Below are 25,877 nucleotides of genomic sequence, written 5' to 3'. Positions count from 1 at the left end.
TAGACTCAAATCCGCAGCAGCAGAACGAGCCGAGTTGTCATTTCAAAATGTGAATCTTGCTCAAATGCCGAAACTTACATTCAAGTCTAGTGACTGCTCTGAACTAGAAGGGGGATAAAAGGAGTCCACGCTTACTTGAGGTCAGCTACTCCCGGAAGGACCATCCAGTCCAGCAGCGTGCTTGATGTGAGCTTGGTGCACAGTGTCCGCCACACAGATCCTTCCCACGACGAGTGAGGATGGTGGGGCGCGGCGTAAAACCTAACTGGCTGTAGGAAGTGGTGCGTGTGGCGAACACGGGCAGCGCACCAAACCCGTCGAACACGCTGCCTCGGTGAAAGCGCACACGGCGCTTCTCTTTGCTCCCAAGCAGGCAGCGACCGGCATCTGGCGCACACAACTCGTAAACCATTGTCTGCCACTAGCAAAGCTCTGCTCATGCACCGAGCGGTTAGGGGCAAGGGCAAGGTCAGCGGTTCAAACACACCAGCCGTACAAAGATGGGGTTGTCTGCTTCGGTAAAGAGTTTGTTGTTGTTGTTGAAGTCAGGAAACTCCCTGAGTAAAAATCGCCTGGAAGGCAGTGAGCTTTTTTCTTTTTGTTTGGAATGCCAGAACCTCCGCTCCAGTTATGATAAGTTACAGGAAAATGAATTGTGCATGAGGTGGGAAACGCTTTTCCTGAATGAAAGTGACAGTTTGTAACTTGATAGTCGAGGGATACCCAGCTCCCCTTAGAAAGAATCACGTGGAAAGGAATCAATTGGGAGCCTGCAAGAACCAACCAGAACTTGATCGCTGAGATCCTCAAACAAGCAATGTCGGAGTCCAGAATTGAAAGTCCCAGGACTTTCCATTCTCATCGCATTCCACTCCTGGTTTGCATCCGGCACCAGTCAGAATCCTCATGGTTTCTAATGGGGCTCAACATTCTCAGAAATGGGAAACCGTGGGTCCCATCCAGATCCAGTCAAGGTAGAAACACATTTTAACAGAACCCAGGCGCCCTCGTGGCGGGGTGGGTTAAGGGTTGGTCAACTAACTGCCAGGTTGTGTTTTCAAACCTATCAGCAGCTCTGTGGAGAAAAAAAAGACTCCCTACTCTCAGAGAGATGTACAGTCTCAGACTCCTGAAAAGGTCATTATGAGTCCGAAGTGACTCGAGGGCAGAGGGTTTGCTTTCCAGTTTATCAGCAAGCACATGCTAGGTTGAGACGCACTATTCTAACGCACCTGTGTGTAAATGTGCCGCTCGGACAGACAGAGGCTGAACAAAACGCTCGGCCTTCACAAGCACACTGTGTCAGTGGCGCCTGGGCTGGTCTAAACGCACGTGGAGCAGCCGAACAGAAGGGTGGCTGGGAGCAAGCACTGCCGAGTCCGTGGAACCTGGCTCACTCCGTCCTCTGTAGCACTTGCTGGCCACAGGACAAACTGTGTGCCAGGTACTTGGCCCCTCTGCAGATTACTATCCTCACCACACCCAGAGATAAGAGCAGGAATCTTGTTCAGCTGAGCGAGCAGTCGCTGCTGACTTAATGCCTGTGGGACCCGCGTGTGCCAGCAGACCTGCTGCTCCATACGGGTTCCAATGGCTGGTTTCTCAGAAATCGGTCGCCAGGTCTTCGAACTTCCAACCTTCTGGCTAGAAGTCAAGTGCACTCTATTTGCCCCCAACCAAGGGCCACATCAAGCCCCCACTCAGAGAAACCCCGTGTGTGATACAGTAGAACTGCTTCGCAGGGTTTTCTTGGAAGTAACCTTTATCAAAGCAGAGCACCAGACCTTTCCTTCTGTGGAGCCTGGGTGGCTTTGAAACAGCCAAGCTTCTAGTTACCCATCTGTACCAACCCAGTTCTCCACTCACCCCGGAGAAGCTGCCCCCTCGAGATGAAAGCATGCATCTACAGCCTGCATAACAACGGGGCAGCTGCTAAGTACATATTAAACGGACTGCCTTGCACGTCCCAGGCGGTGATACAGTCCCTGGAAAGAAGTGGCTGGACACTCACCGTCGGTGGGGCTCAGGCCCCGCGCTGCGGAGATCATTGACAGGGAGGGGCTGCTGTGCAGGGAGCGGATGTAGTCCATGTACGGGTTAATGTAGGGGTGCGGCGGGGTGAACGGGGACTCGGAGGCTGCCGTGGGGTTCCGGTGCGGAGAGATCCTAATGAAGGGGAGGTCTGAGTACGTCGGGCTACTTGATAAAGCAGAAGGCCTGGGTGGAAAGAAATCCAGACAAAACCAGTTGGCATGAGACAAACACCAGCATGAGCCGAGGCTTTCTGAAAGAAAAGCTGGAAGATTTCAAGAGAACATCTTGGCGCGGGCATGTCCGTTTCCGATATTACGACGCCAAGTGCACGGTGACGTAATGCAGGTAGAATGTGGCTAGGCAATTACTTGGGCGAAGAGAACTGACACTGGAGAAATTTCATGCAACTCCCAATACAGGAAACTAAAAGTCAGCTTTTGGCTTCCTTCATGAGAGAAATACTCCCCCCCGACCCCCCCCCCCAAAATAGGCATTCGAGCTTCAGGTAGTTACTGCAACTCTGTTTTCCATTTGGTCCGACATTTAAAGAGCCATCATCTCTTCCTTACCTCTTAACCATCATGAGGCTGTACTTAAAAAGAAAGCAAAAAGACAATCCCCACTGTGTCTGGCCTGCGAGCCTGACCATTCATAACAAAGAAATGAATTGCACACGCCTGTAAGAAACATGACGGCGGCCACCATCCATCCCCGCCCTGCTAAGAGTCTCGGGCTGAGAGTAAACCAATGTTACAGATCTGAGCGCAGTGTTTGGAAGGCAGCCGCTCCTCTTTGCTGTGAAGCAGGACGTGGAGTAAGCTTACTGCTCGCTCACTCGAGCGTTTCTATGGCTTCTTCATTAGCCAGCTTCAGAGAACAATCACCAGTAACTAACGCAGGGTTGGAAAGTTAGAAAAGACGGGTTTCAATCAAGCCAGTTATAATGAACTAAGGGCTAGCCAGAATGTAGGCTCTGGGTTACTGGGAATAATCCATTGAAATAAAAGCAATTAATCAATATTATTTTTTAAAAACCACACACACACACCCCACTACCACCACCCCCTGCTACGATACCCTGATCTGCTTTGGGGGATTTCTGCCCACCCTGGAGTCCCCGGAGCTGCCATTTCTCGAAGGGCCGATCTGTACAGCTACCTCAGGGTCTTGCTCCTACTCTGAAAGCAGACGTTTTGTGTGGGTGACCCAGGGAGCTGGCTGGGACAGGCTAACTATGGGTGCACTCAGTCACAGAGGGAGCGGTCACGAAGAGGAGAGGCGGTGATGGAGACAGATGGACCGAGAACTGCATAGTCCTCTTACGGCCCTGGCTTAGCAGTGAAATGAAAAGGCGGGGGGGGGGGGGGCACATTTCCTCCCAGGCCCCCCCAGAGCAAAGGCACGCTGATGGCCGGGCCTCTGGCCCCATCACCCTGTCAGAATATAATCTTGGTAGAAGCCAGTTCCACTAAGTGCACAGCTCAGGCCCTGAAATAAATGAAACCAAAGATCAGATAATGAATTTTCTCTCAGTAGAAAATAAAAGAGGGTGAAATATGGGGGTAGAGGATTTTCTCACTTGCTCCTTTTTCTTTCGTCTTTCATTTTGAACTTTAAAAACCCAGGGGGGAGGGGGTGTGGAGAAAAATGAGTCTTTCATTGTTATTTTTAAATCAGATGCTGCTATTTTGGGTAATGTAAAAAGAAAAATCCAGAGTTTTCTAAATCTACATGTGGGAAGAAATGAGAAGTCGCCTCTAAAGAAACCACTCTATGTCTCCCAAGAACTTGGAACGTTCTAGCCCTCAGAAACCAATTCAATTGCTTATGTGTAAATAGATATCAGCCTAAGCCTATGAATCTATCCTCGATTTCAGCTCTTTGCTACAACACAAGTGCTCTGTAATGATGGGGAAGCCTCCCCTAAGATCATTGTACCATCTTGGTTGCTCTGGAGCAGAAGTCCTCAAACTTTTTAAACAGGGGGCCAGTTCACTGTCTCTCAGACCCATTGGAGGGCCGGACAATAGTTAAAAAAAAACTATAAACAAATTCCTAGGCACGCGGCACCTATCTTATTTTGAAGTTAAAAAACAAATGGGCCAAATCACCTGGCAGGCAGGAAAAATGTCGTCAGCGAGCCACATTTGGCCCACGGGCCTGGTAAAAGGATGTCTGTGTTAGAGGGTGCAGAGGCTATGCAAATTCACTAACCAAGAAGAAAATCAACTCCCCTAACAGGATTCAAAGGTAGTCAGCACCCACTTATCTGTGCAGACATGGCGAGGCCAGCACAGCAGAAACACAGAGAAGGCAAATTTCAGGCAGCCTCAGAGATGACCCCCACCCCACCCCCCCAACACCAGAGTAGTGGTGGTTCAGAGGGAACCCCTGCTTCCATTCCTGATCAATCCACCTCACGTGCAGCCCCCTTGTCTGTGAGTGGAGGCTGGTGGGCTGTGAGGTTGCTGGATGGGATTCAGCAGCTGGGGAACTCCAAGGCGAGCGTGAACTCAGGAAGAATGCCCAGAGATCTGCCGCTGACAGCTACCCAAACCAATGCCCTCCAGGCCACAGAGGTTTGAGTGTTTTGTGTGCCTCCAGAGCAGTTAGCAGCAGCAGCAGCAGCAAGATTAGCTTTTGAGGAATCCTAGAAAAACGGAGTCTGAACACTAGGAAGGAGAAGGCAGCAGAAGGCAATGTCATTTCTAACTTGTTTTGTCAATTTAATGGAAAAACAAAAAATTCCACACTCATTTTTTTTAAGTCCAGCTTTGAGAAAAAGTAGTCAGAAATGTTCCTAGAAAGCTAGATTCTATTTCAAAGAGGCGTGCATGCAAAAACGAAACAGCATCCAGAAAACAACAATTGTAGGGGCTGGGGTTTGGTCAGCGGCGAATTCTCAAAACAGCCAGGGAAGCTAGCCGATCAGGCCGGCCCCTTTGCAAAACTATGTGTACATCTGATGTCAACATTGGCACTTTCACTCTACTTTGCCCTGTTTTTCCTAAAGGAGTCCACTGGTAGGCGGCACTGATAAAGGCACGGACAGAGTGACGAACAATGTCCATCCAAGGGTGTTTGGGAAGGAAGGCCTGGGGATGAACCTTTGCAAAAGCAACCACTGCACCCTTGGGAGCACAGTTCAACTCTGATGCCTTGGGTTCATGATGAGTCAGAGCGTTTTTGGTTTTCACCACCTCAGAGGGACAGAAGCAAACTATTAAAGCTTCTGATGAGTAAGTACATAACCGAGACCTGCTCATGCACATCTTTTGGGCTGGGGCCCGAGGGGTCTCTCTCATTTATACACCAGTAAGAAACACGTCTGAAAAGATTTCCCCAGGATTTGGGGAAAAGTCTAGAAAACTTATCCCCACTATCATTAAGGCGACTCATAGTGACCCTATAGGACTGAGGTAGTTTATTGTGCCAACCTGGCCGATAAACACATGTGGGGTTAATTGAAAGGTGGAGGGATAAATGGCTTGGTGAGCATCGCCTTTGTGTTCTCGGGTCTCTTGCTTTCTGATGGTCAGACTAGAGTGCAGCTGCCTTAGCCAGTTTCCTGCTTCAGCTGGCAAGGCTCACTTCCTGTGAGACATCCTCAAGGAAAAGCCGCATGGACCTACCCGGATGCAGCCCTGTGTGCTGGAGCACCCGTGTGGAGGCCCTGCCAGCTCTGAGATGCTTACACGTTCACTGACTCAGCTTTCCTCCTGTAGTCTGTGTCATTGCGTCTGTTTTGTGAGATGGAGGAGAACCTTGTGGATTGGTGTCGGTCATATGGGTTAAGGGGTTAATGTTGGACTTGTGGGCTTGGGCAGCAGTTGGTTGGGATGTTTTTTTGATGCACAGTTAACCTTTATATGAAACTCTCTCTCATACATTAATTTCTGTGGATTTGTTTCTCTAAAGTATCCAGACTAACAGAAGGACCTATAGGATTCTCCTGCGGAGCAGCAGGTGGTTTCGAACTGCTGACCCTGTGGTTAGCAACCCAAATCAGAATCAATGCAATGGCATGGGGTCTCACTAACATGGGGAGCCCTGGTGATGCAGCTGGTTAAATGTTGGACAGTCAGTAGTTTAAACCACGCTACTTCTCTGCACGAGAGAGAAAAGGCAGTTGGTCAACTTCTGTGAAGAATTCAGCCCTGTAAACCCTATGGGCAACCTATACTCTGTTCTATTCTTGAAGACAATAGGAATTATAAATGTAATGTGTCATATTCATGTGTGTCCTTTACAGAGAGATGCTGGTGACTCCTTGCCATGGGAACAAGTATTTCCAAACAGAGGAGCTGAGATAGTCTTTCATCATGAATGTAAATAAGAAAATCTGTGCGCTGATCACTGTCCGAAAGATACACGCCAGTAGTTAGCACACGGTTTCCTAAGCAGTGCGTTACGGCACCAAAGCAGAGATACAGGAACGAGGGTGGGTTCTCTACTCTCTCTCCATTGCCTCACAAGTCCAGTGGGAGACTCTCTCACTGTCTTGAGGAGTTAATGTACGTAAATCCACGTGTGCTCAGTTTTTGTCAGCTCAGGGCTGCTGGAAACCCTGTGTGCACCAGAATGAAATGCTTCCAGGGCCTGTGCCATCCCCAGAGCAGGGAGGGATTGGCGCATGGTGATAGATAGGATCTTCACTTCAGAAGCAGATCCCAAGGCCGTGCTAGTCCAACCTGGTCGGGAAGCTCTGTGAAACCTGTTCAGTATCAGAGGGACATGTAACCCACCACTGATGTACAGGTAGTGTCTGCGCATACGGTGCAAATCCAGGTCTTCTGGTGAAATGTTATATAGGTGAAATTTTATATATATATATACACACACACATATGATTACATGTATGTACAAAACCACACGCAGCATAAAATGGAAGTAAAAACGACATTGCTACAAACTCATATAAACTTTAATTAAGCTAAAATATACACACAGGAAGCTACCATTTCTCGATATATCCTGTAAATCTATCCACCTCTAAAGGCACTGATTTCATCCCTTGAGCCCTTCATACCACACCAAAACAACATTTTTGTAGTCCAAAGGAGTGCAAATCACCTTCTTTTGTTTTTTTTTAAGTTTGGAGAGCAAAAGGAAGCCTAAAGAGGCAAGATCAGGATCTTAGGGAGGAGGGAGCAGTTTCCCAAGAAAACCTCTGCATGACAGCCCTGCTACGCTAGAAGAAAGAGCGGGTCCTTGTCAGGATGGAACACAGTTCTTTGGCACAACTTGGCTCGTTTCCCCACCCGAGCAGGTTTCGATTGTTGTCAAACTCTCTTCACAAGCCCGATGATTACCGTTTCCTTTGAGACAATCGGTCAGAGTATTACTTTTGAATACCCAAAAGTAGTTGTCATAATCTCCTGAGTTGACCATTCTGCCTTAAACTGCCCCAGTCGACCCCGTGGAGTCACTGTTTTGATTGCATCTTTTGAGAAGCCACCTTGGTGAGACTAGTGCATGACTGAGAAACTTTGAGCAAAGATAAGCATACAGATGCTTTTTTTGGAATAAAGCTACGTGTGTATATGTAAATTAGAGCCCTAAAAGTTAGACTTTTTGACTTCGCCTTGCTGATCTACATACTGTATGAATATACTCTACCTTTAATACATACTCCTACACAGATGGACACATATTAACCAAACACAAGCAAGCCCACTAGATTATGAACCTATACGGGGTTCCCAGGGCAGTAAATTGTTATGAAAGGCGACAGCCTCATCTTTCTACTGCTGAGTGGCTGGTAAGTTTGAACCGCTGACCTGATGGTTAGCAACCTTACCTGGCAGAGTCACCAAGCTTCACACACATGTAAGAAATGGCAAAAACAGCAGAGCATGTGATTTTCAGATACTGAAATATCAGAAACTTCTCCATTTTAGGGCTCTGCTCACCTACCCAGATTGTGGTCCTGATATACCTTCTTGATTTCCCACAACCCACTTAATCAAAATCTTAAAATCATGTGGCATAGTTAGGTGACCTTAGTAATTAACCGCATGGGTTTTGAAGAGGAGGATTCAATGGCTGGATGAGTTCGCATGCCCATGATCCTCCAAACCAAATCATACAAACTGTTCTCTCAGGACCCGAGATGCCCAAACTGTTGACAGTTGCCCGCCTGCAGGGTCTGCTGAGAATCTGAGCTGCTCCACTAAACTAACACTTGTACCTTGTTCATGTCCTCCAGGTTCCAGCATCCCACCCCGGGATAATGTCCCCTCTGTTTGTGTCCTGCCATCTGTCATGATGACCTATTATCATTCTATTGTCCAAATCGCCCAGTAGATAAATCATATAAAATTTCTGATGAGAAAAGAGGTAGGACTTATTTTGACGTTTGATGTAATACAAGGGGCTTTACTGTTCAGTTATTTGTGAAAATAATTTGACTTCATATTAATTTTTTCATAAGGTTATGGAAAAAGAAACAGATACTTATTAGAGCATTTTATCAGCAGCACAGTCTGATAAACTTAAAAATAAAAAACACATATTGCAGAGGAAAACTGGGCTTCCAAGTTAGAACGAAATATTATATAATCTAATTTGTTACTGCCTTTTCATCTATCTTATTGGGTTACTAAAATGCCAAGATTAAAATCACAGTGTTTAATCACTTGCATTATTCATTATGAGAGCATTAAACAAGGTTTATATGCCAGATTATTGCAATTTATTTTCACATGGCTCAGAACACTAGCAATACCACTTGCATCTTTGCAGGAGTATCCTAACTACCAAAAAGAATGAAGTATGTTGATATTTTGAATAACAAGTTGATTTGCTTGTTATTACTTGTTTTTTTTTACATAGCAAGTAAATACTCTTCCTGATATTAAAGCAATGACCCAAGAGAAAACAAAGACGACTGGTTACCCCTTACAATATATTTTAACTAATAAATTATTCAATAAGCATGAAGTTGTAATAAACCAAAATGTCTACATGAAAATTTGCTTTCAGTATAGGAAAATAAGCAAAAAATATGTCTAGGATGAATATAAAATAAACTTAAGAATTTGCACCTTCTAAGTGTTTCTGCTCCTCTATTCTAGGACAGATAACTTCCAGAATCACCCTGTGGCTGTGAAAGGTACAGCTGGGCGGGTCCACTGACCACACCCCTGAGCAACGTAGACAGGGCTGAGGCTGCTAATGGGAAGCGAGCAGGGCTGGCAGTGAGATCGGTAGGCTTTGTGACAGGGGTAGGCATCTTTCCTGATGAGCTACCAAAATTCTACCGTGGGAACCCCTCCCACCACTCACGAGCCCTCAGAGGCCGCACCAAAGAATCTTGGTGGTGAGACACGTGCGCAGTGAAGTTCCACGAACCGAAAGGTGATGGCTGTAGTTAGAATGCACAATGGGAGGCAACGCGGCAATCTGGTCCTTTAAAGATTTGCAGCCTCGGACAATTAGTGTTATGAATAGTTAGGTCCTCGGGCTACTACCCCAAAGACTGGAGCGAGGTACAAAGTCACCCTGGAGCAAGCGCCTAGGAAGAAAGACTGGCGATCTACTTCTGAGAGATCACCCGATCAACAGCCAAGCCCACAGCCATCTAGTGGATTCTGACTCCAGACCCTATAGAGCAGCGGTTCTCAACCTGTGGGCCATGACCCCTTTGGGGGGGGGGGTTATCGAAAGACCCTTTCACAGGGTTCACCCGATTCATAACAGTCGCAAAATGATAGTTATGAAGTAGCAATGAAAATAATGTTATGGTTGGGCTCACCACAACACGAACTGCATTACAGGGTCATGGCATTAGGAAGGTGGAGGACCACTGTTACAGAGGGTTTACCAGAGCAGATGGCCTCATCTTTCTCCAAAGGAATGGCTGGTGGGTTTGACCCACCAACTTTGCAGTGAGCAGCCCAACATTTATTGAATTTAAAACCTACAAAAAATAGAATGCCTACAAAAAATAGAATGGAAAAGAATGCATCCAATGGAATACTAAAGAGCCAGGGAAAGAAATGTACTGGAACACTCTGCTATAATATGGATAGACAAAGTCACAAACGTAAGACTAAGTAAACGAACTCCAATTCCAAGGTGTATGACAGACAAAGGTGCTACTTACCGTATACACTCGTGTATAAGCTGAGTTTTTGAGCACATTATTTATGCAGTTTTTGTGGTAAAATTAGGTGCCTTGGCTGAAAAAAGTCGGCTTATACTCGAGTATATATGGTGTATAAAGATGAATAATAAAGTGAAATTTAAAAGTTAGGATAGGGAATTTGAGGAGGCCTTCCAGCGTTCCAGCAAAATACTATTTCCAGATTTAGTTAGTGGTTGGATGATTTCACTTTATAATAATTCATTGAGCTTTATGTGTACTTGCCTGTGTCACTCGGTCCTAAATTTAAGATGCACACATTTTATGTACTCAAAACACACAGTTTAGTCCATGGTGATTTCTACAGAATCTGAAAGATCAACTAAAAGAGGGTTTTGAATTTTTTCCTGGAAAAATGGAATGAAAAGATAATGGAACTTCCCCACAAACTCTTGGAAGCCCCTTCAGAGATATACACTTGTTGAAACTTAATGTCACACTGATGCTTTAAAAATTACCATACATAATAAAATCTGTACTGCTGTTGAACAAAAAGTCTAGTTGGCATGTTGGTGCAATACAAACTGAACTAGGAAGTTTCTGTGTATTTATTTGAGGGGTGAAAAAGACACTGCTCTGTCTAACAGGAGATTCCTGTGGAGAAGGCAAGAGGAACAAAACCCCCATGCATGTTAGCTATGGTCCCCCGACAATGGGGAAAATGTTACAGAAACAATAAGCAGAGTAATTTTCTATAGCTAAAACTGAACGTATTCCTTCCTGAAGGGGCTATGAAGAACCTTTTGCCAAATTGTCTCCATTGTATATTACTTCTGTCCATTATGTATTACTTCTGTATTAATAAAGATTTCAAAGTCAGAAAAATAGTCCAAGAATTTTAAATTAAGACTGCTACAGTGTGCTTTTATTTTAATGAACATACAACATTGAGTCAAACAAGCATTTGGGAGCTAAAGACTGCAGTCTCTCATGTGAGTCATCCTCTGCCACATGGAACCTGTGTACAGACGGGTCCAGGGGAGCGAACACAGTAAGAATAGACGGTTCTTTAAGTCTCAGTGGCAGCTGACAAAAAAGGACTTTCTAATAATCTCCCATGAACTTAAATGCTTCCAGCCCATCGATGCAGATCACCTACACAACTCTTACTCTGAGTAGCTTCTTTCATTGTCCAGATGGAGTACAAATATGATAGGGCTTCAAAAAGTTTTCAGAAAAAATCCATTATCTCTTCATTCCATTTCACTAAGAATTTTCTGAGACCCTCTCTCCCCTCCCTTATGCAAACATACCCTTCTTTTTATAATGTGCAATTTCTGAAGGAGTTTGCTTCCTCTTAACATACTTATTATACAAATAAAATTAGCAAAGAAAAAAAAAAGGAAAGAGTGGCATGTACTTCCTTATACTAATACCAAGAGACTTAGAAAGTCTCTGTGTTTTTGTTTTTGTCTTAAAGTGGAATTAAAAGATAATGGCATTTTCCTACGAACACCTTGACACCCCCTCATTTGTTGCAGGCCCTTTACAAAGCCCGTCAAGATATTACCTTGGTGGGAAAAGGATTCTCGCCCTCTGCGATGCTCTAATGCCCAGGTGGGATTTTTATTTTTATCCCCCTACCCCAAATACCTAGAGGCTGGAAGAAGAGAGCACCGTTCTGACTGGTCAGATTCCAAGGCCATGCTTTCTACAGAGCTTCTTCTAAGTGGGATTTCCTGGGCAAGCACACGGTGCCTGATTTTTGCTTTCTTACTTCCATGAGGTAATGATTGTTCCTTTTCAATAACCGCCTTTTTCTTTTTGGATCCAACAGGGGAGAATTAATAGCCTCTCTTTCTGGCTGACTCTATGGCGTCATTCCTCCCTCTGGTTGGGAGTGTGAATTTATTTAATCGGCTCTTTTATGGTCATCGGGATTTGCAAGCTCAGAACTTAACATGTAAGTATTCGATGAACTACTGAAGACTGGCTTGCTCGAAGACTATGTTACCCCGGCCTGGGAAAGACTAGCGCCATGCTGGTTTAATTTTTAACAAGAACGTGTACATAAACCATCTCACCTGGCCCCTGGCGCATGGTAAGATTCTCAGTTTATACTGTCCCTGCCACTATGGCTGCCTGCACTCAGAGGGTGGTGACGGCCAAAGTCTCCTCGCTTTCTTGCCACCTCCTTTCCTTATTCACCCCCAAGGAACTTGGGGAGCGTGCGCAAACACGGAGCCAGGGCAGTTCAGCCATTCCTCTAGAAACAGCCTCCCATCTCGCTTCTTGTAACAGCACACATAAACTAAGTGACTTCATCGGTCTTAGGAAAACTGAAAGGAAATTTCCTCCTCAAACAATGTAATGACATGGTTTTTCTCCAACTCTCGTTCAACAACTGCAAATGCCAGCACAGGGAGAGAAACAATATTTAAATCTGATTTCTCTGACATTTTTAGGAGTAAGTTTGCACTCATCCTATAGATTGCATTTCCTGGAATTTGAGGAATTACCTCTTCTATCCCCAAAACAGAACTCAAGTTGGCAAAATAATAGCCTAATTTTCAAAAACAAGACAAAACAAAAACAACAGAAGAGTAAGGAAAGATTGAAATACAAGACGGTAGACCGACTCGAACGATGAAGTCCCATCTAAAATGAAGCGAGTATTACCTAGTGGCACAATGGTTAAGCAGTGGGGTGCTATCCACACAGTCAACAGTTCAAAACCACCAGCAGCTCCATGGGAGAAAAAGACTGGACTTTCTACTCCTGTGAGCAGTTAAGTCTCGGAAACCCAAAAGATGACATTATGAGTCAGCACTGAGTCAGCACTGACTGTCAGTGAGTTGAATTAAGAGGAAGCGCCTGGGGAAGAGGACCTGTGTTACTGTCTACGTGTCACCCTGCCTAATAGCACAGAGTTCGATCAATCATGACTTGATTTCAAAGGAACGGTATTGGAGGAACCATGGTGACATCGTGGTTACATGCTAGGCTGCTATCTTCAAGGCTGGCAGTTCGAATCAAAGAACCACTCCCAAGGAAAAGGACAGCTTTCTACTCCCATAAAGAGTCCCAGTGTTGGGAACTCACAAAAGCAATCGTACGCTGCCCACGTCATGAACGGTCGGCATCAGCTCAACGGCAGTGAACTGAGTTGGATTTTTGCGTATTAGCCATGAAACCCACCATGTGCAAGGACAAAAGTGACTAAAGCACATACAAGAGATTCCATTAGGATTGTTGATTTAAATTAACTAAACAAACAAGCCTATAATTTTTGTCATCTCTCTGGAGATTGCAACAATGTGAAAGGAAAGAAAGTAAAAATTCTCAGGATCCCCAATCAGAATCTGCCGCCTTGAGGCATGTAGCTTCAGAGACGAGATGGAAATAATGCATTAGAAACACACAACTGGACCCAACCGTTTCACGCTTCTGTGCCCTTGCGTCCATATGCAGGTGAACATCTGCAGGTCTGAGCCGGCCAGAGTGCAGCATTTCAGTTCTATTTAATTCCTATTCCGTAAATGTTACTTCAGGAACCAAAGAGAATACATCTCTTATCGACAGCCATCTGGCAGGTTGAACACCAAGACTTGGGGTACACTGCCATTCCCTCCAGAACACACATTATCGTGGAGTGTACTCTAAGAGGGCCTGAGTGGAACAAACCATTAACCCCGTGGTTGTTTAACCCTAAAATTAGCTCCTGAAAACAAAGTTCTACTCTGACACACATGAGATTGATCACCAGGAGTCAGAACGGACTCAATGGAAAAAGGTTAAAAGTATTTTCAGGGTTGTTCCTGCTCAGCAGGATAGCTCTTATTCATTCTTTAATCTTCCTTATGGGAGAGAGCTAAAGAATTCTAATTACGGCTTTAAGTAGCCTCCTTACAGGATAAAATCTCCAACATTTGCTAGGGCCCTCTGGCCAAACAGAGGCCCTCTGAAGCAGCCATTCCTTGAGATGCCCCGGAAGTAGACCTACTGCATTACACTGACCAAGCAAGGGTCTGTAGACTAGTCACCGTTCCCAGTCCTCCAGAATTCCCTCCCCTTTGAGGAGGGCAAACCTAAAAATCAATAAATGTGAGAACAACTTGTAACCGATGCCCCGGGGAGCAAAATGTCTAGATTCTCCAGGAGAGAGGAAACACTAACTTGCACCCACAGAGATCATTGCTTTAGGCTTCTGATTGCGCGAGACATTGCCAAAATCATCACAGGAGGTTGAGCGTCACGCTGCCCGCTTCAAGGAGCCGCAAAATCCCTACCACACTCTTCACGCAAAAGCAGGGCAGCTACAACCGATGGGAAATGTCTAAATGATACGCAGGAACTGTTTCTTCATAATCCCCCCACCCCCCAAACCTGCGCACAGGGCTACAGTCAGATGTACTGGAAACAGCTTTGGGGGCTTGACTTTTCTCATCAATAAAATGAGAAGATTTGGATTTGATGATAGACATTGCCCTACCAGGCTTAAGGGCCCTTTGTCTCCCAGATCCATAACTTTTATGATTCAACCCCTCTGTCCCTTTTCAACTTTTGGCTAGTTTTTGCAACTCATATTATTACACTCATTCCTTGAATAAGATTTGTGTGTAAAAATCAGGGGACCTTGATGTGAGAATCATGAACATGCAAACTCTTTTCTTTCCTCCGCCCCCCACTGGCCTCGTGGCATTAGCCAGCAGCACATCACGGATGCCCTCTCTGGGCCACTTCGGTCTTCAACTTGACAGTACTCCCAAGAGAAATGATAGGGATTGGATTTATGCTGATTGGATTTGGATGGTGATTGATTACTGGAAAAAGGGGCGACATAGCCATGGAAAGGTTCAGTACTGAGCCACAAGCTTAAACAGCAAAGGAGCTTTTGCTAGTGAGTTCACAGCTATTAGATGTTTTCATATTAACAGCATTTTCTCCATCCAGGTTTGTGCATTTTATCTTTATTCTTTCAAATCCTGAAATTGCTTGGATAAGCGAGAGGGTTTATATATATAGATATATATATACACACACAGACACACACACATACACATTTCTAAGAGCAGCCTGAACTTTTAGGGGAAATTGAAGAGGCTTTGTGTCAAGTACAGCTAAATCCAGCCTTTCCATATCAAACCGCTGCTAGAAAATTACTGTGCAGATGATAAGGCAGAAAGATATAATAAAAAGTGACTCTACTCAATTTACACTGCAATATTGGTATGACTGAATATTTTTCATTCAGGTACCTGATAAAATCGCTAAACTGTACTGCAGATAAATAAAGGAGGCTTCTGTCAGGAATAAACACCATTAATCATGAAGTCTTACCCTCTCAGAGCCTGTGCTAGGCATCTGTACAAAAACACCAGCACAGCTGCCTTTTTCTACTGCTCAATGCTGATTTTTCCTCATTTTTAAGAAATCATTTTATTGGGGGCTCTTACAGCTCTTATAACGTTCCATACATCAATTGAATCCTGCATATTTCTACATATGTTGCCATCATCATTTCTAAAGCATTTTCTACTTGAGTCCCTTAGGCAGCCATCCTACTCTGAAAACACACTTTTCACATTTTTAGCTGTACCATACAACAATTAGATTCATTATCACGAAACGTGGATACAATTCTCTGGGCTCATGGGGAAAAACTCCAAGGATGAGGTTGTTTGCTTGTTTTGCCCATTATTTTTATATATATATATACAAAGTGAAAAAAGGGAGAAAAAACAATTGGGGGTTCCAAAGAAGTAATCTTCATAGATTTTCTCACAGGTCACAGGACTAAGCATGAAGCCTTATTAAAAAGAAGTTTTAAGAAAACTGAAAATACCAGTAAGGAAAAGGCCCGAAAGGATGTGTCCAGGAATTGTTTTCCATTATGCCAATGTACCTACTGATTCTTCCAGGGGCCCAAGGGTTGTCCTATGAGAATCTCACTGGGAAACCTTACCTCATCCACCCTCCAGCATCCATCTTGCCCCTTTTCCCTTTTGTTCCAAAAGTCACTGAACCTTTAAAAGAAGCACCATGTAACTCCCCCTAAAGATACCAAAATTCTTATCTAGGTGTGGTGTCAATCAAAGAGTGCAGAATTCTTCAGGGAAGGCTTAGAGAGATGGAGACTCCACCTTCAGAGTGGACCGCCCTAGAATGAGGTTATGTCAAGACATAACAGCTTCAGGTCTTGATGTCTTAGTCTAATAAAGGGCTCCTATAATCTTGCAGCAATCTGTTTTGACTTACCCTATTCTGCACACAAAATCATAATCCATATTGTAGGCAAACATACATTTATTTCTAAGCACTGGGGTACTCATCTCAGGACAGGACTGATGAGATCAAAATGAACTCCCGGGAAGTGAAGGGTCAGGATGTAAATTTTGTTCCTGGGAAGAATGTGTGAAGGATGTGTACAATTTGTTCCTTGAAAGAAAGTGTGTAAAGGAATCAGCTGGCATCCCTACCTAGGAAATAAAACTCAATCTCCCTGAGTCAAACGGTTATCTTTACATTGCAGAGAATTACAAAGCTAAATTTGAATCAATCATAAACCCAAACACCTAGGCTTTCATTTGTTCTATATGGAAAAATTCTCTAACTTGATGGGGACAGCTGAGTGCTTTACAGTTTTACTTAGTAAATCTCAGTTTGAGCATTATTCTTTCTCATAACCCCCCCTCCCCACCCCTCCCGATAAGAGTGAAAGATGCTCTTCGGTGGCATTTCTGGTGTCTGACACAAGATTCCAAGGGTGTACTCTCTGATCATTCCTGAGCCATCCAAGACATGGATATAGTACGTCCTAAGCCACTCTGGGCTCTCTGCCTCCGCGAATTATTGGGAATCAAGCACTTAAGGTTAAAAATCCAAACTCTGCTCCCTTGAAGTTGATAGTTCTTTAAAGGTTTTGTTATGGACCTGCTTTGGTTCTTGCAAGTAAAGTTTGTTTGTTGTTGACTGTCATATTATAAAGAAGACCGCTAAATATAAAGTCTATTGGAAAACACCTTCTGGGACACAAACTCACTACATGAATAAGCATTATGGTCCCTTACTATGCACTTTCTTGTCTGACATAACTTCACTTGAAACAGTTTGGAAAATCAGTAGTCACTTTGTGGCTCTTTTGATCTGTTAACTTTTCTACACAAAGTAACAAGTTGCCAAGATCAAACAGTCCAAATAAGATCCCCATTTTTTTTAGTATGATGAGATCTCTCACAACATTAAGACTGTAAAACTGCTTACCCAATGCACACTTTCTGTAAATTCACTACTGAGAAAAAATAATTACAATGTCATATTCTACCTCTCTTCCCGTCTGTGCCTCTGCTGGCTGTTGCCTCATGGACCTATTACTCTAACTCTATCCAAGCTTCCTTTTCACCTTAAAACAAACCAACAAAGACAATAAATAAACCTTTGCCTGAATGTCCATGAAATTTGTCTCAGTGGCGATGCTTGAAATTATGTAGCATTGTGACAGATTTTCCCATGCTCTGAGAGGACACCTACAGATTTTGGAAGCATTTAAAATCCTTGGGGAAGATTACCAGCCTTGTGTCCCTGACTTCCCTTACCTTGCTTTCCGTAACTAACCCAGGAAGACCATTTGTAGGCTAGAATAGGGAGAGCGAAAAGATCCCAAGGACAATGTAGTCTTAAATGTTGATAAAACAGTCACGCAGCTGTTACATATTTGGGCCACCTAATTTCGGCAAAAGACACTCAGGTCATAAGTAAAGATGTGGTAGAGGCTATCTAAGATTTTTCCTGTATTAGCTCATAATCCAATGGAGAATCTTACCAATTTTTAACTGACAAGCCACCATGTCTGCTATTAAAGTCACCTATTTACACAAGCCCCAGCCCCTAGAGTATGAAAACACCCAAAGTAGTAGGAGTCACCGATCAGGAATAAGCACTGATTCTTTCCCAACCTGGTCTGCTATCTCTTGATCCCATTAAAGTTGTACACCTTATTTATTTGTTTGTTTGTTAATTTATTTATTTGGAAATGGGCGGGGGTGGTGGCTCAGCTGTAATATCCCTGCCAATCTTTGGGAAGAGAGTTTTTACCCAAATGGAACTACCAATTACATTTAATGAAAAGCGGGAGTATTAATGAATTTGCGTGCGATCCCCAAGTCAACAGAGACAGGGTCTGATTTAACAATTACTCAGGAAGAAGAGGCCCCGCTTTATATGCAAGCACTAATCAAGACCCTCCAAAAGTCAAGTCAGCCTACTACTCTCACTTCTGACATCTTTTCCTTAGTTCCTGAAATCTTATGAGCTACTACATCCACAGATGTGGGTCAAGCTTTGTCAGTTGAACAGTTAAAATTTAAATCAATTTATCTAAACATCTGCCCCAAACACCCCAGCATACACTACAGCATAAAGCAACAACAGCAACAAAAAAACTCCAATCATAAATCCATTCATTGGTCCATCCAACATTTATTTTTTAAAGGTTAAATTGTTACTTAAGCCAGTCCTTGTAATGGTCTTGTCCTTCCAATCTTAAACAAAAAAAAATCTCCTAAGACTCATGTGCAATCAACAGTAGTTATTCATAGGTCCCCAGCAGTCCCTAATCCTCACTTCTTACTTTCCAGTAAGTGCCCTATGCACTCACGTTATGGCTGTGGATCTTCGCAACAACCTTTTCAGGATTCCTGTACAGATATCTGTTTGTTTTTACTGGGGGAATCAACAGTCTACGTGGACTTGAATGCCCAGCTGGTTTACTGGGTTTTGTGTTGGTCTGCTAACCACGAGGTCTGAAGCCACCAGGTGCTCCACAAGAGAAAGTTGAAGCTCACTGCTCTCAGAAAGATGTACACAGAGGCGGTGCTACTGTCCCATAGTGAAACCCACAAGGGCATCTCTACCCTACCCTGCAGGGTCGTGATGAGTCAGAAATGACTCGGTGACAAGGAGTTTAAGATGTACTGAATTTCCCACTTATTTTTTTCTCAGATTTTGCATACATATTCACAGCCTGTACAGTTTACGGACAAAATTCACATTGCTGCAATGCATCGGTCCTCTGCTAGTGTTTTCAGCCCCCAAGAAAGCCTGTCTTGAGTTGAGCTTGTAGAATCAGGGTTCGGGGGTGGGGAGGATACAGTGGGAGAGAAAAGGTAACCAGGAGCTGATATCAAGGGGTTCAAGAAGGAAGAGAGTATTTTGAAATTGATTGTAGTAGCAACTGTACAATACTGCTTGATGTGACTGAATTATGGAATGATATGCTATCTGTATTATCTCCCAATAAAATGTTTTTGAACACACACATATATATGGCTTATGTTACACATAAGGTTTCTAAAGGAAAATGACAATAACTCAGGCTCTTTGAAATATTTCAAAAACGACAGTGAGCTCATTCTGATTCACAGGGACCCTACAAGGCAGCCTCGTGGGGTTCTTAGGTTATAAATTTTTATAGGAACAGAAAGCCTCATCTTTTTCATGTGGAGCGTTTGATGGGTTTGAAACACCAACCTTGTGGTTAACAGTCCATGCTGTAACACACTATAAGATCAGAGCTCTCAAATATTTGAGACACGCAGTTTCAGCAAAAGGCAGATCAATTGATCCTAAGCCAAAAGAAGCGATTCTTCTCTTTTCCTAGATCCAAAATAAAGGAGGAGTTATAGGGTTTCTAGAACTCCTGTTGATCTGAATTCTCAATTTTTCTATGATAGCTCAACATTTACACAAATATTTTAAAGCCTCTGAGCCAGATCCATTCCAAATTATAGCAGAAGATCAGAGGCCAGGCGTAGTCCAATTAAAAGAGGCTTTAATGAATGTTTCTACGCAAGGCTTTCCCAGTTCCCACTTAGATTTCCCTGCTTTATTTGTACATGAAGTATCTGGAAATGCCTTAGGTATATGAACTCAAAAACATGGAGGACAGCAAAGACCTATAGTTGATTAGTGCCCAGAGCTTGCCCCTGTAATCAGGATTTACGCTCCTTGCTTTTGGTGCTTGCGCCAACCTAGAGGAAGCCACAGCCTCCCGTGGTGCTTAGTTATCTAGGTGTCCCACGTGGTGTTTGTCTCACTTAATTCCTCCTCCACACTTCTTTCTACCAGTAGGCTTACCTTGAACTATGGCTGCACTTCACAGTGGATGACTGTTAGCAGGCTGTTCACACCCCACACCGTTCTCCTGAATGAATGAGACCTCTCCTACACATGATTGTCTAGACTCCACTGAGCCACTTCTAATGCCTCTGAAAGACTTCAAAGAGGCCTTTTAAACTAACCCTGATTTAGTTAATGGATGCTTGTGGATAGTTCCTATTTAAAGTCAAACCTACTAACCCTACTGGTCCTCATTATCAAGTGGGATCTACTGCTCCATCTACTGAAGTCCCTGAAGGACCACCTTGCCTGGAAGCCTCTTCAACCCAACACACTGAATTAAGGGCCTTCACTAGAGCTTATAGAATTGCTTCAGGAAAACATTAGCATTTTCAGGACAGCAGATAGTTTTGGAACTGTATGAGCTTTGGGCAGGTTGTGAAAACAAAAATGTTAACCTCTCCTGAAAATGCCATAAAGAATGGATCTTTAAGAGAAGACTTCTTAGATACATTATTTCTCCCTTCGAAATCGCTGTGATAAAAATAAAGGCAACCAACCCAAAATAGTACTCTACACTGAAGAAATTAGAAAAGGCAATGATTTTGTCCATATGGCAGTTGAAAAGGCTAAATTTGTTTATTAAAACGCCAGCCTTTATAAATTAACTTTAGATAAACTTTTAAAACACCAACGCTTAGCCAAACAAAATCAAGGCATGGAAAAAGGCTGTTACGAAGATCCTGCCACCAAACTGTGCCCTAGTCAAGTAAGAAAGTCGCATTCCCCAATTTCCTGCCTGTCCTGCAACGGGAGTTTCACATGAAGGTTCCCACGTGGGATGAATACATGACTGAGCTCTGGGAGATTACATTACTCGGGAAGTCATCTGAGGTCGTCAAACATGAGAACCCCAGTCCCAGAAAACATCTTCACACACTGCCTGTGTTCTTCACCTTGCAGAGCCTACGCACGTAAAGCAGCTAGATTTGACTCAGCTTCTCCCCCGAAATGATTAAAAAGATGGTCACAGTAATTTGAGACGTTCAAAATGGGTCTAAGTCTTCCCCTGCTGCCATGCTGTTGAAGCTGTGAAACAAAGACACTCTCAGTGTCCAGTTTTCCCATTTATAAAAGGCTACCTTGTCCCAATCATCGTTCGTCTTCTAGTCCCATAAAAAAATTAATGAAGTAACAAAGACCCAGATGGGAAAATTTGTAAAATTTTAAAATATATATCTTAGATGAAGGCCCTTCCCTGAGTTGTTTTCCATCTAAATTTCTTACCATTTGGATCTCATGAACTTACCCCTACTTTTTATGAAATAATTACTGGGACATCCATAGTCTTCCTTGCGTTGCCTGCACCAATCGACCTCAAGATTGTTCAAAATGAATTACTAAAGAATTCCCCGTTCTAATATTTTAATTAATAATTCACAGATTAGAAAAACCCTGACGAACAAAAAGTGGACTCTCACAAAGCCTGCCTAACACCACCCCAGAAGTGAGGTTTTATTTATTTAGAGAGAGACAGAGACAAAGAGACCAAGTAAAAAGCAGATTAGACCTTTGTTAAAAGGGAGTACACCATGAAGAGCTGATGCCAGGGATGGAAAGCAGATGTTTTGAGAATGATGATGGCAACAAATGTGCAAACGTGCTTGGCACAATGGATTATGTATGGATTGTGATATGCGCCCCCAATAAAATGATTTTTTAAAGCGGGGGAGGCTTACTCAATCCATGTATAGCCAAGTTTAGCGAGAATAAAACTTTGGATCCATCCATCACGGTTAAGGAAAATGCTATGACTCCCTTTGGGACCAGTCAACCCACCAGAAAAATAGAAGCTGCTGCAGCGGACAGCCAGTTCAAGACCTTGGACCAACCAGACGGACCATGCAAGCTGCAAACTTTTCCTTCCACTTTCCCTTCATGTTTTGCATATGAGAACATTCACTGCACAGTGAGATACTGGAATCTTTCAGATGAACCGGACGCTGCAGGAGCTGGGGTTGTTCCTTCAGAGAGGCCAGGCCTGAATTTGTGTTGTGCAATTTTTGGGTGTCTCACTCGCCTAAGACCAGCGGGGTTTCTTCTTTCAGCCTTGGCACTCTAGCTATACTTTCTCTTGCACTTGGCAAGGCAGCTGCCACATTTGTCACAGGTTGGCTTCTGCAGGTGACAGGCCTAGGCGCCACAGGGTGGCAAAAGCTGTGCGTCTCATTGTGACACTTTCCAAATGTTGCCTTTGTCATCTCGCTTCCGTGGCCAAGACCAAGCTTTTCATTTGGCTTTGGCTATAGGCCTCTGATAATGTAGTCTTAGACTGGACAGATGCTGATGTGCACCATTTTTAAGTAACTATTTCCCTGGACATGTTTCCTCATGATTTTCATAATCCCATCCTGGCACACATTCCTGAAATATGACATTCTCCATCAAGATGTTTCCCATAAAACCTACTCGCCCTTACCATAAAGCCTATTATTACCTCAGCAAGGTGAAGAAGATAAGCTATCAGCCAAAGCTCAACAACAACAAGGACAAATAGACAAAATTCTTGAAAACAAAAGGCTACTTCATAGTTGGTGATCCACATCCCTTAGTGGAGACCTGGTCAAGAGGGGAACTACGCAAAAGGAAATCGTCACACATGTAGGCAGCTGATTTAAACCAAGGGTGGTGTGATCACCATTGCATTCCCAGGAAGCGAAAGGTCAAGTTATAAACAATTCTGTTCCTTGGAAGGATGTGTATAACTGGATAAACTAGCGCCCTGCACCCAGAGAATAAAATTCACTACCCCAGAGCCAAACGGGCAACATTTATGTTTCAAAAAAACGCCGAATGAATTATTAATTATCTTATCTTTACTTTGCTTTTTATGTAACCCCTCGCCAGGAAGAAAAGCAAACAAAACACCCTCCTACTCAGTAGAGACTAGAGTCCAGTGCATCTTTGCATAGTGCGACCCAGTTCAAGCTGTATGATTTCTCAATAAACCTCCCTTGGAGGTTAGATGACTTGATGTCAAGTCGCAAGTGTAGATCTGTCCATCAGGTTACAGTCCAATGATGCCTCCTTGGGGGCATAGAATGACCCTCCCGCCCGACTTCCTGCCTGCTGGGATGAAGTCCCCACTGACCTGTGAACTTCCTGCATTCTGCATCGCTGCATGTGTCCGCGAGCGTCTCTGGGAAAGATTATGAAACAGTATTGAATTTACGGACTTCAGTTGGACTGGCTGGGAGGCTTTCTTGATACGTAATTACTTCTCGATATAAAGTTTTTCTTATACATGTACCAGTGTCATTAGATTCGTTCTCATCAACCCAGCCTAGCACACCTCCTTGTGATCTTCATGGGAAAATTAAATTAAAAGATAATGGAATATATCTATTAACTTTTCAAAGCCATATCATATATTATACGTCGTCAAAATTAAGGTGTCACTGACCAAAAGATATATTATTGTATGTATTAAGTATTATGCATCAAATATTAAGAAAAGACTGTTCTATCGCTTTCCATTTCTGATCAACAAGCTCTTTTAGTCCTTATTTAGACCTAATTGTGAGTTCTTGATCATTTACTACTGTAACAGCTGCAGAAAAGGAGACATATTAGCAAAATAATTTTTGAAGAGATACCTGGTTCTTTCTCAAGACTGCTCCTTCACTAACAATATCTGGAAATAAAATGCTACAGACTATAAACTTCCAAATTTCAGAGACAGTTGTGGGTGAAAATTGAATATGCAACTTAGAATCAATTAGTATAGAAAAAGAATGTGCACATTAGGCAATGGTGCCAATTTCAAAATGCCTACTGTGTGAGCATTTGACACTGTTAAGTGATTACATATAAATGTGTGTGTGTGTGTGTGTGTATATATATATATATATATATATATATATATATATATATATATATATATATATATATATATATATATATAAAATACACACACACCCAGAAGCTTTACAATTTTTGTGGGCAAATTCCTTTATCTTTTAATTCTATTTTTTGGACAAACTTTTAAAGCCCCCTGGTCTGCAGGTGGGAGAAAGATGGGACTTTCTACTCTCATAAGGAGTTAGTCTCAGAAACACACAGGGGCAGTTCTACTCTGTCCTATGCACAGGTTCCCTATGAGTTGGCATCAACTCTACAGTGGCAAGTTTAGTTTGTTTTGTGTGTATGTGTGTGTGTGTGTGTGTGTGTGTGTGTATATATATACAGAGAGAGAGAGAGAAATAGACAGATATATGGTCATTCATGGAAACTCTATCTGATTCAATGAAATCTTGGACATATTAAGCAATCTGTTTGCAAATACCCGAGCTGGATTCAAATCTGGTTTATGCTTCAGAAACTATGGTTTTAAAAAAATTATTTAATCACTTTATTGGGGGCTCATACGACTGCTATAATCCATGGAACTATGGTTTTATACACAAAGGAATACTAGCCAAGCATGGGTTATTGGGGAGTCCATTCAAACTCAGGTGACCCCATGTGCCAGAGACCTATGCTTCATAGGGTTTCAATTAGAAAGCAGATCAGGTCTTTCTTCCGTGGTCCTGCTGTGCCTTCAAACTGCCAGCCATATGGTTGTAAGTCTCATAGTGCTCCCTTCTGTCCCACTCAAGGACTCGCAAAGAAATATGAACTCTAGCCAAATATGCAATGATGAAGGCTCTTCAAGACAGCTTGTAGAAAAATGGAATTGAAAAACAATGAAATATTTCCGCAAGCTTTTTTTAAAAAAAATCATTTTATTGGGGGCTGTTACAGCTCTTTTAACAATCCATCCATCCATCCATCCATTATGTCAAGCACATTTGTACACATGATGCCATCATCATTTTCAAAACATTTTCTTTCAACTTGAGCCCTTGATATCGGCTCACTTCCCCCCTGCCCTCTCCTTCCCTCATGAATCCGTGATCATTTATAAATTATTTTTCTCATATTTTAAACCAACCGCTGTCTCCCTTCACCCACTGTTCCTTTATTCGTCCCCTGGGGCCTACAACCTTTTTGAAGCAAGTAGTTTATTGACTGGCTTCAGTGATATGAATGTGACGTTTTCTTGCACACTCTTGAAACACAAGGCGACGACGCTGTCCTGGGTAGAGAGGGGCTGTAATCAAGGGCGACCGTTAGGCCTGTTGCAATCCAGCGCCATTTGTGAGAGGCACTTGACTGTGTCCCGCAGGCAGCACTAATCACAGCAGCTGCGCAGAGACTCACAGGAGGCTCTGTTTTCAAAGCCCACTCAAAGAGGAAGAGCCTCTTCTACTCAAAAGAAGTTTAACTTCCACCCTCCTGACAAATCCTTCCAGTGTGAAAAATCTTGATCCCACAGACGGGAGGCATTTTTTTTTTTTTTTTTTTTTTGCCCAGGAGAACACTGAAGAGAAACCCTCACGGGCAATCTGTGGCTTAGCAAGAAACAGCCCAGCTGGCGAGTCACAGGATCGGATGCCCAGGGCCCAGGTCCAAATCAGGTTCTGTAAGGAACCACTCCTGGATGTCACTCACTTGGGGTTTCCCCCAGAGGCTTCAGGAACAGTTTATTGCATATAAATTGCATTTGATCATTAGCGTGTTCTTCAGGATGTCCCACCAT

At 43.3% G+C, this 25,877-nt stretch overlaps 1 protein-coding gene across 2 annotated transcripts in view; it reads right to left on the bottom strand.

Moving 5' to 3' along the window:
• GLI3 (GLI family zinc finger 3) overlaps positions 1-25,877 on the bottom strand; it is a 335,268-nt gene that overhangs the window by 97,260 nt on the left and 212,131 nt on the right. For both annotated transcript variants that reach the window (XM_075558170.1, XM_075558171.1), the window contains exon 5: positions 2,012-2,217. In XM_075558170.1, coding sequence (XP_075414285.1) covers positions 2,012-2,217 — 206 coding nt within the window. The remainder of the gene's footprint in view (positions 1-2,011; positions 2,218-25,877) is intronic.

The sequence above is a fragment of the Tenrec ecaudatus genome, chromosome 9 (assembly GCF_050624435.1).
Source record: "Tenrec ecaudatus isolate mTenEca1 chromosome 9, mTenEca1.hap1, whole genome shotgun sequence".
In the NCBI taxonomy this organism is placed as follows: Eukaryota; Metazoa; Chordata; class Mammalia; order Afrosoricida; family Tenrecidae; genus Tenrec; species Tenrec ecaudatus.
This window is presented reverse-complemented; position numbering and strand designations above follow the sequence as displayed.